The sequence below is a fragment of the Notothenia rossii genome (genome assembly GCF_949606895.1).
Source record: "Notothenia rossii genome assembly, chromosome: 3".
In the NCBI taxonomy this organism is placed as follows: Eukaryota; Metazoa; Chordata; class Actinopteri; order Perciformes; family Nototheniidae; genus Notothenia; species Notothenia rossii.
Genome location: NC_136901.1, coordinates 22,832,907 through 22,847,082, shown reverse-complemented (window position 1 = coordinate 22,847,082; position 14,176 = coordinate 22,832,907). Strand labels below are relative to the sequence as shown.

The following is a 14,176-nucleotide window of genomic DNA, read 5'->3' as shown; positions in this document are numbered from 1 at the left end:
GAAATGGCCGCAGACCCAGGATCAGACTTGTCTGTACCTCTTACCACCGAGACTGACACTGAGTTCACTCTCTTCCTCACTCCTGTGTCCTCCGGCCTGACTCCTGCTCTCTCCTCCGGGCTGACTCCTGCTCTCTCCTCCGGGCTGACTCCTGCTCTCTCCTCCGGGCTGACTCCTGCTCTCTCCTCCGGGCTGACTCCTGCTCTCTCCTCCGGGCTGACTCCTGCTCTCTCCTCCGGCCTGACTCCTGCTCTCTCCTCCGGGCTGACTCCTGCTCTCTCCTCCGGCCTGACTCCTGCTCTCTCCTCCGGCCTGACTCCTGCTCTCTCCTCCGGCCTGACTCCTGCTCTCTCCTCCGGCCTGACTCCTGCTCTCTCCTCCGGGCTGACTCCTGCTCTCTCCTCCGGGCTGACTCCTGCTCTCTCCTCCGGCCTGACTCCTGCTCTCTCCTCCGGCCTGACTCCTGCTCTCTCCTCCGGCCTGACTCCTGCTCTCTCCTCCGGCCTGACTCCTGCTCTCTCCTCCGGGCTGACTCCTGCTCTCTCCTCCGGCCTGACTCCTGCTCTCTCCTCCGGGCTGACTCCTGCTCTCTCCTCCGGGCTGACTCCTGCTCTCTCCTCCGGGCTGACTCCTGCTCTCTCCTCCGGCCTGACTCCTGCTCTCTCCTCCGGGCTGACTCCTGCTCTCTCCTCCGGGCTGACTCCTGCTCTCTCCTCAGTGTCTTCCTCACAGAAAAGAAGACCAACGAGGAATAAAGTGGCAATTAATGGTATGTGCGGGTTAATTAGTAATTATCTTATTTACATCGACTGAAACTGTGTTTGATTTTGCACATTGAATTAGTTAAAGAGAGAGAAAACAATCATCGGTACAATTAGAATACACCACCTTTTGTTTTGTTTAAGACTTTGCAGTATCAAAAGTCTCAGTGCCATTTTGAACAGTTTAATTGAGCACAATGTGATGTTAGGCAATGTTTAGGAGGTTATTGCTGAACTTCAACTTATTACCATCTTTTAATTCCTTGCAGAATGTCCCATTCATCAAGGGTCAGACACTTTCCCCTACAAAAAACTACTGAGGGAACGAATCAGGGAGGTTTGTTTAGAAAATATTTTTAAATAAATAAACAATGACAATAATGTTTCCGTGGAACCAAGTCTTATCTTATTGGATTTTCGTATACTTTGTTTAAAAGGAGTGTTTCAGTCTTAAGCATGACTGCTAATGTAAATATTGAAATTACAGTAACAATAATTTATTATTAATTTAAGGTTGAGGTACTTGTGTAATGCTTCATGTCACATTAATGCATCATGTCCAGCCATTTATTTGTATATTACATTTTTTCTTGTAATCATTTGTAGGTGAATTCCTATTCTTGGCAGTACAAATATTTTTTTAAATAATAATAGTATTCCAAAATATTAAACTGATGGGGAAAATGCTATTGACTATGTTACAGTCCTTCATATGTTTGAGTTAATCGTACCTACTATTATTTCAAATTATCATTTGATTTCACTGGACTTTTTGTATTTACATGTATGACATTTGAAAAAAATGAAGTTTACCTAAAATCTGTGTTTCTTTACTCAGGGCCATACCGAGGTGTTGGTGCAGTGGCAGTCTTGCTCTGGATGGTATGTATCTAATCTGAAGTTTCCTTCAGTGTAGCTGATGGGTCTGGCAGAACAGGGGCCACAAAGTAGTCTTACCAACCAACTTCATCAACCCTGAGATCACTAACTTAAACATTTTGGGTTCCTCAGCAGTAAATTGAATTTAGTTGATCACATGGGGGTGGGGAGCCATGTCATCAATGGCTCTATCAGACGTTTGCGCCATAAAGTAAGACATCCAAGTTCTCTGCCCTTCGTCATTCAGACATCGCGCCCTAGAAACGCTGTCTGATTGTAACACATAAGCAGGGAAGTAGCCTACATTGAAATAGAAATTAAAATATACAATAGAGTTTATCATTGATCAATATCACTAAAGGTTAAATGATTGATATGTGAGGCTGGATGGTATTTGATCTCTTTTGTAATTACTGACTTGTTACATTTGTTCTTAACAATTATACTATAAGTATAGTTAGTAGTAATAAGTAGTATTATTTCTGTGTGCAGTCTTGCAGGCAGTTGTCTAAGTTTAGTGCTGTATGTTTGGGCATTGATAAGACAGCAAATTCAAAGAATTGGTCAAATGAAACATTGACTTTGAAATAAAAAATGTACCTTGTATTATATATGATGTACGTGTTATATATAAATATATACATTATACTGCACTTTCATCATGATATTTTTGAGTGACTTAGTATATCTTCTCATTTGAAATAGCATTGTCAACATACTGTAGAACTACATATTCCAAAAAGTAATACTTTTTGCTGTGTCAGTATTGTCATACTGATATTCTGTACAAACTGTGAAGTCCACTGAGACAAATGTAACATTTGTGATATTGGGCTATATAAATAAACATTGATTGATTGATTGATTGATTGATTAATTGATTGACTGTTTCTGTTTTACAGTGGGGCGAAGTGGAAAAATTCCTGGGAGCCAAAGGAAAACTTTTCCAGTTAAATATGGCTGACTTTTTTTTTTCTATTTTGGAGTAATAAAATACATATAAAAAAAACATCTATGTAAGTGTTGTGCCTATTTGTGTTCTTATGTTATCAGTGAGCTGAAGCCAAGACAAATACAAATATGTTTTAAGTGTATCCATACAAACTCATTCTCTAAAACTGTCATGATTGGTCTGTTGTGAATGACACCCATGAGGAAAAAGGTCCTATACATTATATCACAGCGGCAGGGCTGTGATGTGATGAGGCCCTCGCGAGCGTCCACGGGGGGGTGGTGTGTAAACCCTGGACACACCAAGCCGATTACAGCTAGTGGAGCCTGGCAGCAGAAACTGTGGCGCGCTCAATTGCGCCGCATTTGCGCATCAGATGAGGCTCCCTCCACAAGATGAGGGCGAGAGGCAGACGCAGTCTGTGTGATCGGCGTGTATGGAGGGGCGGGCCTGCACATCGGCATATCACAGACTGGTGCATACATTGTACAGGCGGCAATTTGAAATGAAACGCAGCCCACACACGGCAGACAAACCCAAACACTTTTGGAACACGCCACCTCCAGACACATTAACATGCACTCCCCTAACTTTCCCCTAATCTGACATTGTATTTCATTCCATAACATATAAATATACTGTTCACCCATGTGAAACACACACACTGAAACCAAAATAATTTACAAACATGTAAAAATCTTTCATATGCGATGGAAACTTCTGAAGCAATGGAAACAGGAGTCAGAGAGACACGAGGAGAGCAGGAACTTTGATGGCAAACTGATGGTTTATTCACAAGAGATGTTGTGTGCCACGAATTGACACAAAAGATGCCAAACCAATTCTGAAGATCTCTACCCCAGACCCATATTTAGCTAGTTCTGAGAGAAGAATCAACATTGTGCATAACAAGATAAAACCAACACCTCTATCAGCTGACGCCAATAGGCAGGAACAGGGAGACAAAACACTGAGAGCACAGTAGCCAAGGCTACAGGTGCCTGTGCTCAGTCAGGACAAGACCTGGGGGGTATACCACGAAACTGGTTCAACCTAACCTGGATATGTTTGAGTTAGCCGGTTGGCCTAATCCAAAACATACGCCCTCTCGCTAAACGGCACTACGACACGGGTTATCAAGTGGATCGCTCAAGCCAGCCGTGTCCTATCTAGTTAGGTGCGCGTTCACATAAAAGGGGTAGTATTTGGAGCATTCGACCAATCACAAACATGGAGAAGCGTACTGACAGCGCAGCGCGTATACTTCCTGAATGAAAAGTCAACTATATAATTAGACAAATATGAAGACTTTAAACATCCATGACTCAAACACTTTATCCAGGATAAAAGCCACATAGCTGCACCTGCAAGGTGAACACAGCTGGTAAAAGAAAAAGTGTTTGAATGCGTACATTAACAGGTTTATGATATGCCCCGTCTAAGACACGATCTGACTTTAATTACATTTGACTCGAGTGTTTCGTAATGTGTTGCTTAAAATAATACTTCTGCATACAGTATGTGACACTGTAAGTGTTGCACGGCCAGATACGGCTCAGCTGACTCAGATAAGGAGATATATGATACATTATGATGTGATGCCGCGGACTGTAGGCTACTGTTACTTTGATCCAGTTACTTATGTTGTGGCAGATATTTAATTAAGCTTTCTTAACGCTAATGTTATAATAGTCAGATTGCTCTGAAGATGGGAGGTGATATTCTATTAATGTTCACATTCACACGTGAACACGTTTGGTTCTATGCAAACTCAGTAATATCCATTGTGATACAGTTATAAGGCCTTCACAAGAGACTGTCAGTGGAGATTAAAGGGGATCAGGAGCTCACGTCTTCTCAGAGTCCTTGGTATCTGGCTTGATGATTGTCTCACATTTCTAAACTTCATGTCAATAACCTGCTTAAAAAGCTGAGGGTTAGGCTAGGTTTCTTCTACAGGAACAAGTCCTGTTTCTCTGCTTGAGGCCAGGAAAAGGCTAGTCACTGTGACCTTTTGACCTGTGCTGGACTATGGTGATTTGATCTATATGAATGCACCTGCCAATTGCCTGGTCAAGTTAGATGCTGCGTATCACAGTGCACTGAGATTTGTGACAAACTGTAAAGCATTAACCCATCACTGTACCCTGTATGCAAGGGCTGGTTTGCTTTCACTAACTGTACGGAGGCTCAGTCACTGGTACATTTTTATATACAAAGCCATGTTAGGGAAACTTCCATCTTATATCTGCTCCCTGATCTCACGGAAAATTGTAAGTGGCTACTGCCTGAGATCGAATGCTGTGGTTTTATTAAATGTGCCAACTGCTAGGACTGTCTTAGGGAAGACAGCTTTTAGATGCTTAGCTCCTCTGTCTTGGAATAGTCTGCAAATTAAATGGAAACTGAGCAATCTGGTGCCACTAAATGTTTTTAAAGCTCGGTTGGATGCTACTCATTCGGAAGCTATTGGTACCTGTTTATGTGGATAGTTATGTAAATGGTGCTGTATGATGTCCTTTTGTTGTTCTGTTTATGTTTTTATGTTTCATGTGGAACCTACTTGAGCAGCTCTCCCTTGAAAAAGAGATCAATGATCTCAATGGGATACACCTGTATAAATAAAGGTTTGAAATTAAATGAAATGAGAGTCATCATCATCATGTTCTCTCTGCTGCTGCTGCTGCTGCTGCTGCTGCTGCTGCTGCTGCTGGCAGCTGGAAGTGAGTCAACACTTATTATACTGCTGTTTAACAGGATAATCTGTCATATAACTTTTTTTTGTATTTGTACAGGTGTGAAGTGTGAACAGTTGACACAGCCAGCTTCTGTGACTGTGCAGCCAGGTCAACGTCTGACCATCACCTGTCAGGTCAACGTCTGACCATCACCTGTCAGGTCTCTTATTCTGTTAGTTAATAATAATAATAAAATTCAATAAGATGCTTTAACCAATAGGTGCCCGTCTATCAGCTGTGCACCGTTATGGTGTAAATACTGCCTATCTACCAATTGGATCCAATATAAAAGTCAGCCGAATTACTGTTGATATTGCAAGGAGACATATTGTGTGAAAATAAATCTAAGATGTTGTTAAATGGCTGATATATTTGTGATCCACGTCACGTTTTCAGTTTTGGCGGCAGTTCTTCCTGTTTGTATAGAAGTCTTCTCATCAGGGCTCTATAAATAGATAACTACGGCAGATATGTAATATGTAATGCAGCCGAACCATGTATTACAATGCCGTTATGTGATTAGCTCCAAAGAGAAAAGCAAGCAAACTCGGAATAAATTATTATTTTTTTTTTTTTAAATGTTTTCGGATTTCACATCGCATAAACACCATTTCCCAACGTGCATTGCGGCTAAACCATGAATCACCGAGCTGAGGATCTTGGTTATGGTTGGAAAGGATCCGTCTTGTGTAAAACTCTCGCGAGAGTTCGGCTGAATGTCACGTGGCTGAATGTTTACGTTTGGCAGGCAGCCTTTCAGTTAGGATCGTTAACATCAGTTGGCCACAGCAAATGATGGTGAGAAGCTAAACTATCTATTAATTATGTCAATGACAGGGAGTGTGATTGTTGAAAAGCGGTCTTGCTGGTGTTCAAAGAAGAATGACAACACTGTAGATCACCAACACTATGGTTTATTTTTTATTCACAGGCAAGTCAACGTTGTCGCAGTAAAAGTCCCAAGATAGCTCCTGGTGCAATAAAATGTTCCCTTGCAGTGTTTTACTATTATGTCTGATGTTTCTCTATTAATATTGCTGCTGCATTAATGTGTATGTTGCATCATGTTACTGCTGTAGATGTGTTTCCGAGCCGCTCCGATTACAACGAGAGTTACAACGAGAACGTGACGTCATATTTACAATAGAAGGATCCTTTCTAGCCATAACCGAGGATCTTGCCTACGTCTGTTTCCGGTATTGTTTTTGACGGATGTATTTTGTTATACACACATTCCTTCACATTTAAATTAAAATGTACATTAAAATATTTCATGAGGCTTTCTAAAATGTTTTAAAATATAACTACGGTTCGAGTTGAAGAGTTTATAAATTAACATGAACCGAAGCTTTTGCCTGGTAACGCAATCGTGCAACGTCACGTCCGTTAATTCCACATCCACACACATCGATTTAATAAATGAATGTAGCCTTTGTATCTGCTAAAAGAGGTGCCGACCAGCTGGGGCAACAGCAAATTGGCGAAATTGAGTGTGACTATTACAAATGAAATCATTATTATATTAATATTGATAATAATAACAACCGACCGTCGGGGTAGCATTTGCTTGGCATTTCCGGGTATATCTCCACTGGTTGGGCCACGTTAACAATACTGTGTAATTGTCACGTTTGAAGGGACGAAATCGTGACAGCTTCACGTCTCCCATCATGGTAAATCGTCACATGTTCACGTCTTGCCGTGATACCGGGTTGTGCTGACCATGTCCATGCCTTTATGACAACAGTGTCCCAATCTTCTGATGGCTACTTCCAGCAGGATAACTCACCGTGTCACAAAGCTCAAATATTCTCCAACTGGTTTCTTGAACATGACAATGAATTTTACTCAAATGTCACAGTCCACAGTCATCAGATCCAAATCCTACAGTGCACCATTGGGATATGGTGAACCAGAGATTTGCGTCATGGATGTGCAGCCGACAAATCTGCAGCAACTGCGTGATGCGATCAGGTCAATATTGAGTGAAATCTCTGAGGAATGCTTCCAGTACCTTGTTTAATCTATGCCATGAAGACTTAACGCAGTTCTGAAAGCAGATGGGGGTCCAACCCATCCTAGCAAGGTGTACCTAATTAAGTGGCTCGTGAGTGTATTACTTAGCTCAATTTGTATTGTTAGTGTGTGTCTGTAGGAGTAAAGTCGAGACACATTCTTTGGATGTAAGCATTGGCTAATTAAACAGATCATGATTAAATGACATGATGATAATAAGGGTGATCACCAAAACCTTATACCAGGGGTGGGGAACCTCTGGCCCTCGAGGTAACTCGGATCTGAAGGTGACTGATAACTGCTAATGGCATTTACTTGAATACCAGACATAGTAAATGCAAAGCAGGATCATATAAAAAAAAAGGTAATAAACAAGCCATTCAATCGTAATACTCGTTTTAATACGTTGACATGCATACAACACAATAGACTTGTTAAGTCCTGTTCGTTGTCCTGTTTGTTGTCCTCATCACCGTCCTGTTAGTTTTCCTCATCACCGTCCTCATCACCGTCTTGTTCGTTGTCCTCATCACCGTCTTGTTCGTTGTCCTCATCACCGTCCTCATCACCGTCTTGTTCGTTGTCCTCATCACCGTCCTCATCACCGTCCTGTTCGTCGTCCTCATTACCGTCTTCAATGTCTTCCTCCATCATGAGAAAAGACGAGTCCGAGCCAATACAGCTGTAGGTGCTGGTGACTCTGCTCAGTTTCTGCTCCAGAAGATATTGATGGTGTAAAATACAGCAGTGCAGTCCCCTGTATCCCTCTTCTGTTATATCGCTTGGAGAAACTAAAATAAAAAGACAAAATGACAGTCTATGTAAGGCAACTTTTAGTTAGCATTGATGTTGGTTCCATATAAGCAATTTGAATGTTTAACTCCGAGGCTGTATATTAGCTAAAAAGATTTGTGATTCAGAAAAAATGCAATCATTACAGATGCTATTCAGTGATAGACATTTGACACTGGGAGGGGGGCAGTGGCAAATGTTATAAATCGGTATTTGTGGAACATACTTTGGTTCCTGATGTCGTCTTTTGTCTGATGAAGGAGGCGGTCCAGTTTGTCCAGTGCCTGCCTCAGATTTTGACAATGCTGGGTCATCTCCTTCACAATGATGACTTTCTCCTCTTCCATACGCCTGACCAGCATAACCTGGTCAAAAAGTCGCCTCTTTGTGCGCAGGTTCACCACTATAATGGAAAAAACACAAAATATAACAACCACAATGGTAAGGCTAATAAAACAAATAATATCAGTTTGTATTCAATCTTTTTTAATTAAATTGACCAAAACCTTAAAATCTGGTAAAAAAAAATTCAACCTCGCCGCTTGCTGAATTTTTTCAATTCTGTCTATGTTGGCAGAATTACATTCAGTATGTCTTGAGATTCTACATTAGTATGCAGTTCAGGGTGGTCAGGAAGGGTTTTACTGTTTCCATAGATATGCCTGTCCCAGTGGGACTAGACTATTAAGACTTGATAGGGCAACATCATACAGACCTTTCAATATAATTATTTTAAAATGATTTGTTGTGATCATGATGATTTGTGACACCTATGTTGATAGCTCTGTGTTACATTGGTGATTGTATTCTAGTACTTCAACTGAATTTATGGAATATCTAGGGCAAACAAAAACAAGTTGTTTCTTACCATCTCCTTGCGCCTCCCAGGGCAGAATGACATCCTCAGACAGACCGCATGCTGCTTCTGTGTCAATTTTCTCTGAACAGGCATCAATGGTGTTGTACTGCAGTATCCTCTCTCTGAGTTTCTTCTTGAGCTCTGTCAGTCTTCTCCGTTTGCGTTGCCTTGTTTGGTTGCTGTCTGTAAAGTAAAACAAAATACAAATAAACTAATATTAATAATACAAACAACAACAACAAGAAACAAATATTGTTTCTAGATAACGTAATAATAAATACCATTTTGTCGATAGAGGTCGTGTTTCTTTCTTCGGAGGGAATAAATAATTTAATCTATTTCTCTCTGGAGCTCCTCTTGGCTACTCTGGGCTCCATGTTTCTCTTGAAAACAGAAACAACAAGGTGTAATCATAAAACATGAAGCCAAATGTTTGGAAATATGGAACCAAATCTATACCACAGTGATCATATAACATACCAGTGGCTGCCCATTGCTTGACCTCCAACACCCACTGCTCCGTGTCCTCCAGGGAGATGTTCAGCTCTTGCTTGAGACTCTCAAGATTGTCCACTTCAGTTTGTGCTCTCTGTGTAGTCTGGTTAGAATGTTTAAAAGGAAAAAGTGAATATGCGTTCCAGTTGGTTGAGAAGGTTGTTTTTTACTGAATTCCTTTATGCACATTAACTGACCAGACAACAACATGAAATGCTAAACACCTTCTCTTCAAGGTTGGCAAGTATCACCTTAGTGTCCCTTTTTTTTCAAGATCAAGCAGGATTAACATTATTATTATTATTATTATTATTATTATTATTATTATCCAGAAATTCAGATGAATCAACCTATAGTGCTTTATTAAAAACAAACAGAACAGAGACTCTCTTGGCAGAACAGTGTGCCATGGCAGCGCCATCATAATGAAATGATTGCAGAATACATTCAATTCAACAACATGTAGCTAAGGATGGTGTTAAATTACTACAACAACAAACTCGGATAGTCTTAATATACATTTTGAAATGCAGCATGGACGTCTTACTTTGACAAATCTCTTTGAGAGTGTCTTGTGGAGATTCTCCACCTTCCTGTGGTTCCATTGCATAGCCAGCACGGTTATCTTATCTGCTCTAGCTGTAAACACAAAAACATGAAAATTCATATGAGCTTTACAATGTGGCACTACTTAAAACTATTTGTTTTCCTCTAGCAACCTGATTTGGTCATGTATTTTGTTGTCAGAGCTGCCCTTGAGAGGAAGCTGTTAACCTGTTCCACTTCCTCGCCGACAGTATTTCCAGCACCTTCCTGGCTTCTGCCACCCCACTTCACCTGCTCAGAATCATAAACAATGAGATCTAGCTATTTAGTTCAATATTATAATTTCTTGTACTGTACATCTTTAGTTATCATCAGTGTCAGGAGCAATTTCAGAAAGTTAAAATGTTCTGATATTGAATTATGCTTTGAACTACAATGTCACAACTGCAGTTATTTGAAGCTCTATTCATTCATTATTTCTACAGTGCGGATATATTTACTAAAATAAACATAATGGGTTTTGGAAGCCTATCTTTGTGACAGTCTGTTTTGTAACAATTTTGTCAACATTTGTAACTATTACAATTATTCCACAGGCTTGAATAGAATATACTACATGATATTCTTATGTGCACTACAATTTCTAAAACATTTGAATCTAGTGACACAAATGTTTAACTTGCATACTGTACCTCGCATTTGCCTGTGTGGGCCTTGGCGTGCATTACAGAGAGAAAAGGTTTCATCTCTGTAAGTGGTTGGAGCTCAGGCAACTTTGCTGCCATCTTCTCCAAATAAGGCCAGTACCTGTAATGACAAAATCAATTAGCTTTTCCAGTTGCATGATGGCATAATAGTAAAAAGATAAACCAGGTCCTTAAAATTACCAGTATAATCCTTGTAACCAACAACAGCATTTATCCAAATGAATGCTTTTTTTGCTTTACATCTACTGGATGTGCAAGAATTAAATAGATAACACGTTTCCCACAAACACTTCCAATTTTGCAATAGTTATAACTACCTGCAGGCAACATCCATACAAAAGAATGTTGCATTCGCAACTTCAGCCAGCTCCTTCTGCAGGAACATTGGGTAGGCATATATTTCACCACGGTAGTGATTTAGGCCTTGTAGTAAGATGCCATGTCTGCACACAGCTATTTGCAGTCCTTCCTCATCCACCTTGGCCCTGGACTTGTGTGAGGTTTCTCTGCAAGCTGTGAATGTTGCCGGTCCACAAACATCACGACCACTTTTCTGAAATAGACACAATCTGTTACATTTAACCCTGTGCTAAGAAAAATAAATAAAGGGTTAGGGGATTGAATAGATTCTTACAATCGTCATCTGGCTCCTGATTTTGTCGACAAAGGCAGACACTTTACTGTCCTGGGCAATGAACAGTCCATCAAATAGAGACGGTTCATCTGTCCTGCGAAATTCGAGAAAGACATTGTAAGCAACATTATCATACATACATAAGTTTGATTGTGTCCTCTATTTAATGTGGCCAATTTGCTTTTGCCATAACATTTTCATAAATGTGGAAAAGGTCTTTGTGAATTTGATCTTTAATTCTGTGTAAAGTCTTTTGCCACCATTATTTAACATTAGTGAAAATTTTACTGACTTCTTGTAAAAAGGTAAAAATAAAAGTACATCCTTTATATTGATGGGCATGGAATAGGGCAGAGGAAGGCATAGAAAAGGTTCCTGGGCAATTTAATACATTTTTCATGAAGCGATTATATCCAAAACTGGTTCTTAGCTCCAACATATCCAACTAACGTCAACCATTTAACATTTTAAAGTTGAGTTAACTTTACAGGCGTCATATATAATAATGTTTATGAATTGGATTTATATAATTATGTGTAATTTCAAACCAACTATTGTTTTCTGATGGTCTACAAACTTTGGAAAAAGAAATTGCAGAGTTGGGGAAAGTTAGACATTTCAGCAAAGACATTCAGCTTAGTCAATAAAACAACAACTAAAATGAGAATATGATTTCACTGACCCTCTGGACTTCTTGAAGCGATAATGCTTTCTATTGCCATCTACAGCAATAGCCAGCATGTCAGGTGTGCATGCTGGGCATTTAAAGGGCTCCACCAGGCATAGATCTTCTTGTCTGTAATTACAGAAGGCAAACTCCCGAAAGACTCTGTGGAAGATATCGCTACAGATTCTGCCTGTCTGGAAACAAGAATGGTATTCATTTGGTTAATTAAAAGTTTGGTATTCAAAAATCTTGAAAACCACATTTTATTCTTACCCTTCCTGTGGAAAACGATCGATGTTCAAGCATTTTTATAAATACTTGCTGGGATAATGCTGGGCTGGCCAATTTCATTTGCTCGAATGATGTGAACACATCAAACTTAAAAATAATTTTGCAGCTGTCGGTTGCTGGCCAGTATTTGTATCCCAGCAAGTCACCTATGCTCGGGGACCATTTGGCGGAACAAATTGGGCAGCACACAGAAGGCAGACGAACGTTGTATGGACCTGAGAAAATATATAAATGTGAAATTTGACAGCTATCTATGCAATGTAGGACAAAATTATAATAGTAATCCTGTATTTCTGCTTGATCGTCTTCTGGTGGCAACAAACCATTGATAGTCACCAACACGGTCTGCTTTCCTGGGATGATGGTGAAATCTTGGCTTGGACCACAGAAGCAGATTTGGGATGGCGGAGGAATTGGAAGCAGACACACTGCAGCAAAGACAATTTCAGAGATTCATATGCATGTTAGGACATGTTAGGACATGTAGTCAATACAAATTGAGACATTTTAACTGTTAAAGCAAACTTCCGACATGGTGAAAATGATGCCGCTGTATATGTAGTGCACATTAGGAAACCATGGTAAGGGAATATGTAATACATTATTTGAACCCACCTTGTTCACAGAGTCCATATTGGCCACTTTCATCCACAACCACTAAGGATGTGGGAGGAATAGGTCTGTAAAACCCATCAAACATGGCTTCCCTGTCATGGAAGACATGTTTACCATGGATAATAGGGTCACATGCCGGACAAAGAAAGGGAGTTCCTGGTGGAACACAGTCCAAGCACCGGACCACAGCATCAGCAGTTTTGCATTGGAGACAGGAACGTGTAGTGACAATCTCTGCAGCCAATCTCAAATGAAGGAGCTCTGGCATTGCAGCTCTGAATGTTTGTTCACGTTTCAACTGTCTTTGGGTCCATGTTGATGCAGTGGGTGTTTCTTCTGATGATGCAGGGACAGTGAGAGAACCCAACAGGTTTCTCAGTGTCTGAAGATGTTGATCTAAAATAACAAAATATAAAACAAATCATGGAATTTAGTTTAATTAAAAAAAGATATTCCATACATGGCTTTTCACTTTACAATGTATCATGAACAAAGCTATTACATACTACAAACAATTACCTACATTTCAAGTTGAAGGATAATTTAAGAATTCATTGTGCATACCAAGACTTGGGACCTGTAGAGGAATCTCATGTGTCTCCTCGACCTCTGGGGAGTTCTGAGAGCTGGAAGGTTTAACTGCATAAAACAAAGTACGATGATATGGGAAACATTATTGAGGACCGACCAACGACATTAAAACTTAATGAAACACTAGAACTAGATTATATTTTACAGACCAGATCGATTCTTATTCCAATGTTGGGCTATAATGTTCCCATCCAGGTCCCTCTTCCTCCAGGAAATATTTGATCCTTGCGTTATTTTCTTTGGTATCTTCTGTATCTTCGGTTTCTTTGGTTTCTTTGGTATCTTAATATATAAATATATAAAAGAGATTATATATTTCCCTTAATTGTTGCACACACATCTTTGTAATGTGTGTGTCTGTTATCATTTGAGTAAATCTTATAATACATTTTTGGATAATGTTGTACTTGCCTTATTTGCCAACTCATCTGCGAGGGCATTCCCTATCTCTAGCCATTCATTCAGTTGCTTGGATGCCATTTTTAAGTGAGGATAAAAAGGGCAACAACAAACAAAGGATGAACTGACATACAGGGAGGGAGAAAAACAAAACAAAAGACAAGAAAACGAGAGGGGTGAAAGAGAGTAGGAAGAGGAATATGGCTCTGAAAAGAACCGTTGATTTTTTTATGA

General features: G+C 40.1%; 2 protein-coding genes and 1 long non-coding RNA gene across 3 annotated transcripts; 1 reads left to right on the top strand and 2 right to left on the bottom strand.

The window, feature by feature from the left end:
• The first annotated feature begins 615 nt into the window (after positions 1-615).
• On the top strand, positions 616-2,776 carry LOC307031314. The gene is made up of 4 exons (XR_013805918.1): positions 616-769; positions 1,031-1,098; positions 1,600-1,643; positions 2,543-2,776. It is a non-coding gene; the product is annotated as an uncharacterized lncRNA (long non-coding RNA).
• A 4,790-nt stretch (positions 2,777-7,566) lies between these two features.
• LOC307031312 (uncharacterized protein) lies at positions 7,567-9,175 on the bottom strand. The gene is made up of 3 exons (XM_079668301.1): positions 9,007-9,175; positions 8,365-8,541; positions 7,567-8,137 (listed from the first exon to the last, which is right to left on the bottom strand). The coding sequence occupies exons 2-3, from the start codon at positions 8,498-8,500 to the stop codon at positions 7,827-7,829; spliced, it is 447 nt and encodes a 148-aa protein (XP_079524427.1). The 5' UTR covers positions 8,501-8,541; positions 9,007-9,175; the 3' UTR covers positions 7,567-7,826.
• LOC307031308 (uncharacterized protein) lies at positions 9,048-13,793 on the bottom strand. The gene is made up of 14 exons (XM_079668289.1): positions 13,693-13,793; positions 13,517-13,591; positions 12,953-13,348; positions 12,661-12,765; positions 12,320-12,552; positions 12,062-12,240; positions 11,380-11,473; positions 11,063-11,298; positions 10,731-10,845; positions 10,212-10,329; positions 10,040-10,131; positions 9,478-9,595; positions 9,279-9,380; positions 9,048-9,180 (listed from the first exon to the last, which is right to left on the bottom strand). Exons 3-13 carry the CDS (start codon positions 13,218-13,220, stop codon positions 9,328-9,330), a joined length of 1,611 nt encoding a protein of 536 aa, XP_079524415.1. The 5' UTR covers positions 13,221-13,348; positions 13,517-13,591; positions 13,693-13,793; the 3' UTR covers positions 9,048-9,180; positions 9,279-9,327.
• Between the last annotated feature and the right edge of the window lie 383 nt (positions 13,794-14,176).

What these genes read in the sequence shown, in the direction of transcription:
- LOC307031312 (XM_079668301.1), bottom strand. Translation starts at nt 8,500, where the DNA reads ATGCTGGTCAGGCGTATGGAAGAGGAGAAAGTCATCATTGTGAAGGAG. An exon ending in AGACGACATCAGGAACCAAA is followed by an intron (nt 8,138 to 8,364) that starts GTATGTTCCACA and finishes TTTTTATTTTAG; the next exon opens with TTTCTCCAAGCGATATAACA.
- LOC307031308 (XM_079668289.1), bottom strand. Translation starts at nt 13,220, where the DNA reads ATGCCAGAGCTCCTTCATTTGAGATTGGCTGCAGAGATTGTCACTACA. An exon ending in TGTATGGATGTTGCCTGCAG is followed by an intron (nt 10,846 to 11,062) that starts GTAGTTATAACT and finishes TTGTCATTACAG; the next exon opens with GTACTGGCCTTATTTGGAGA. An exon ending in AAAATACATGACCAAATCAG is followed by an intron (nt 10,132 to 10,211) that starts GTTGCTAGAGGA and finishes TTGTGTTTACAG; the next exon opens with CTAGAGCAGATAAGATAACC.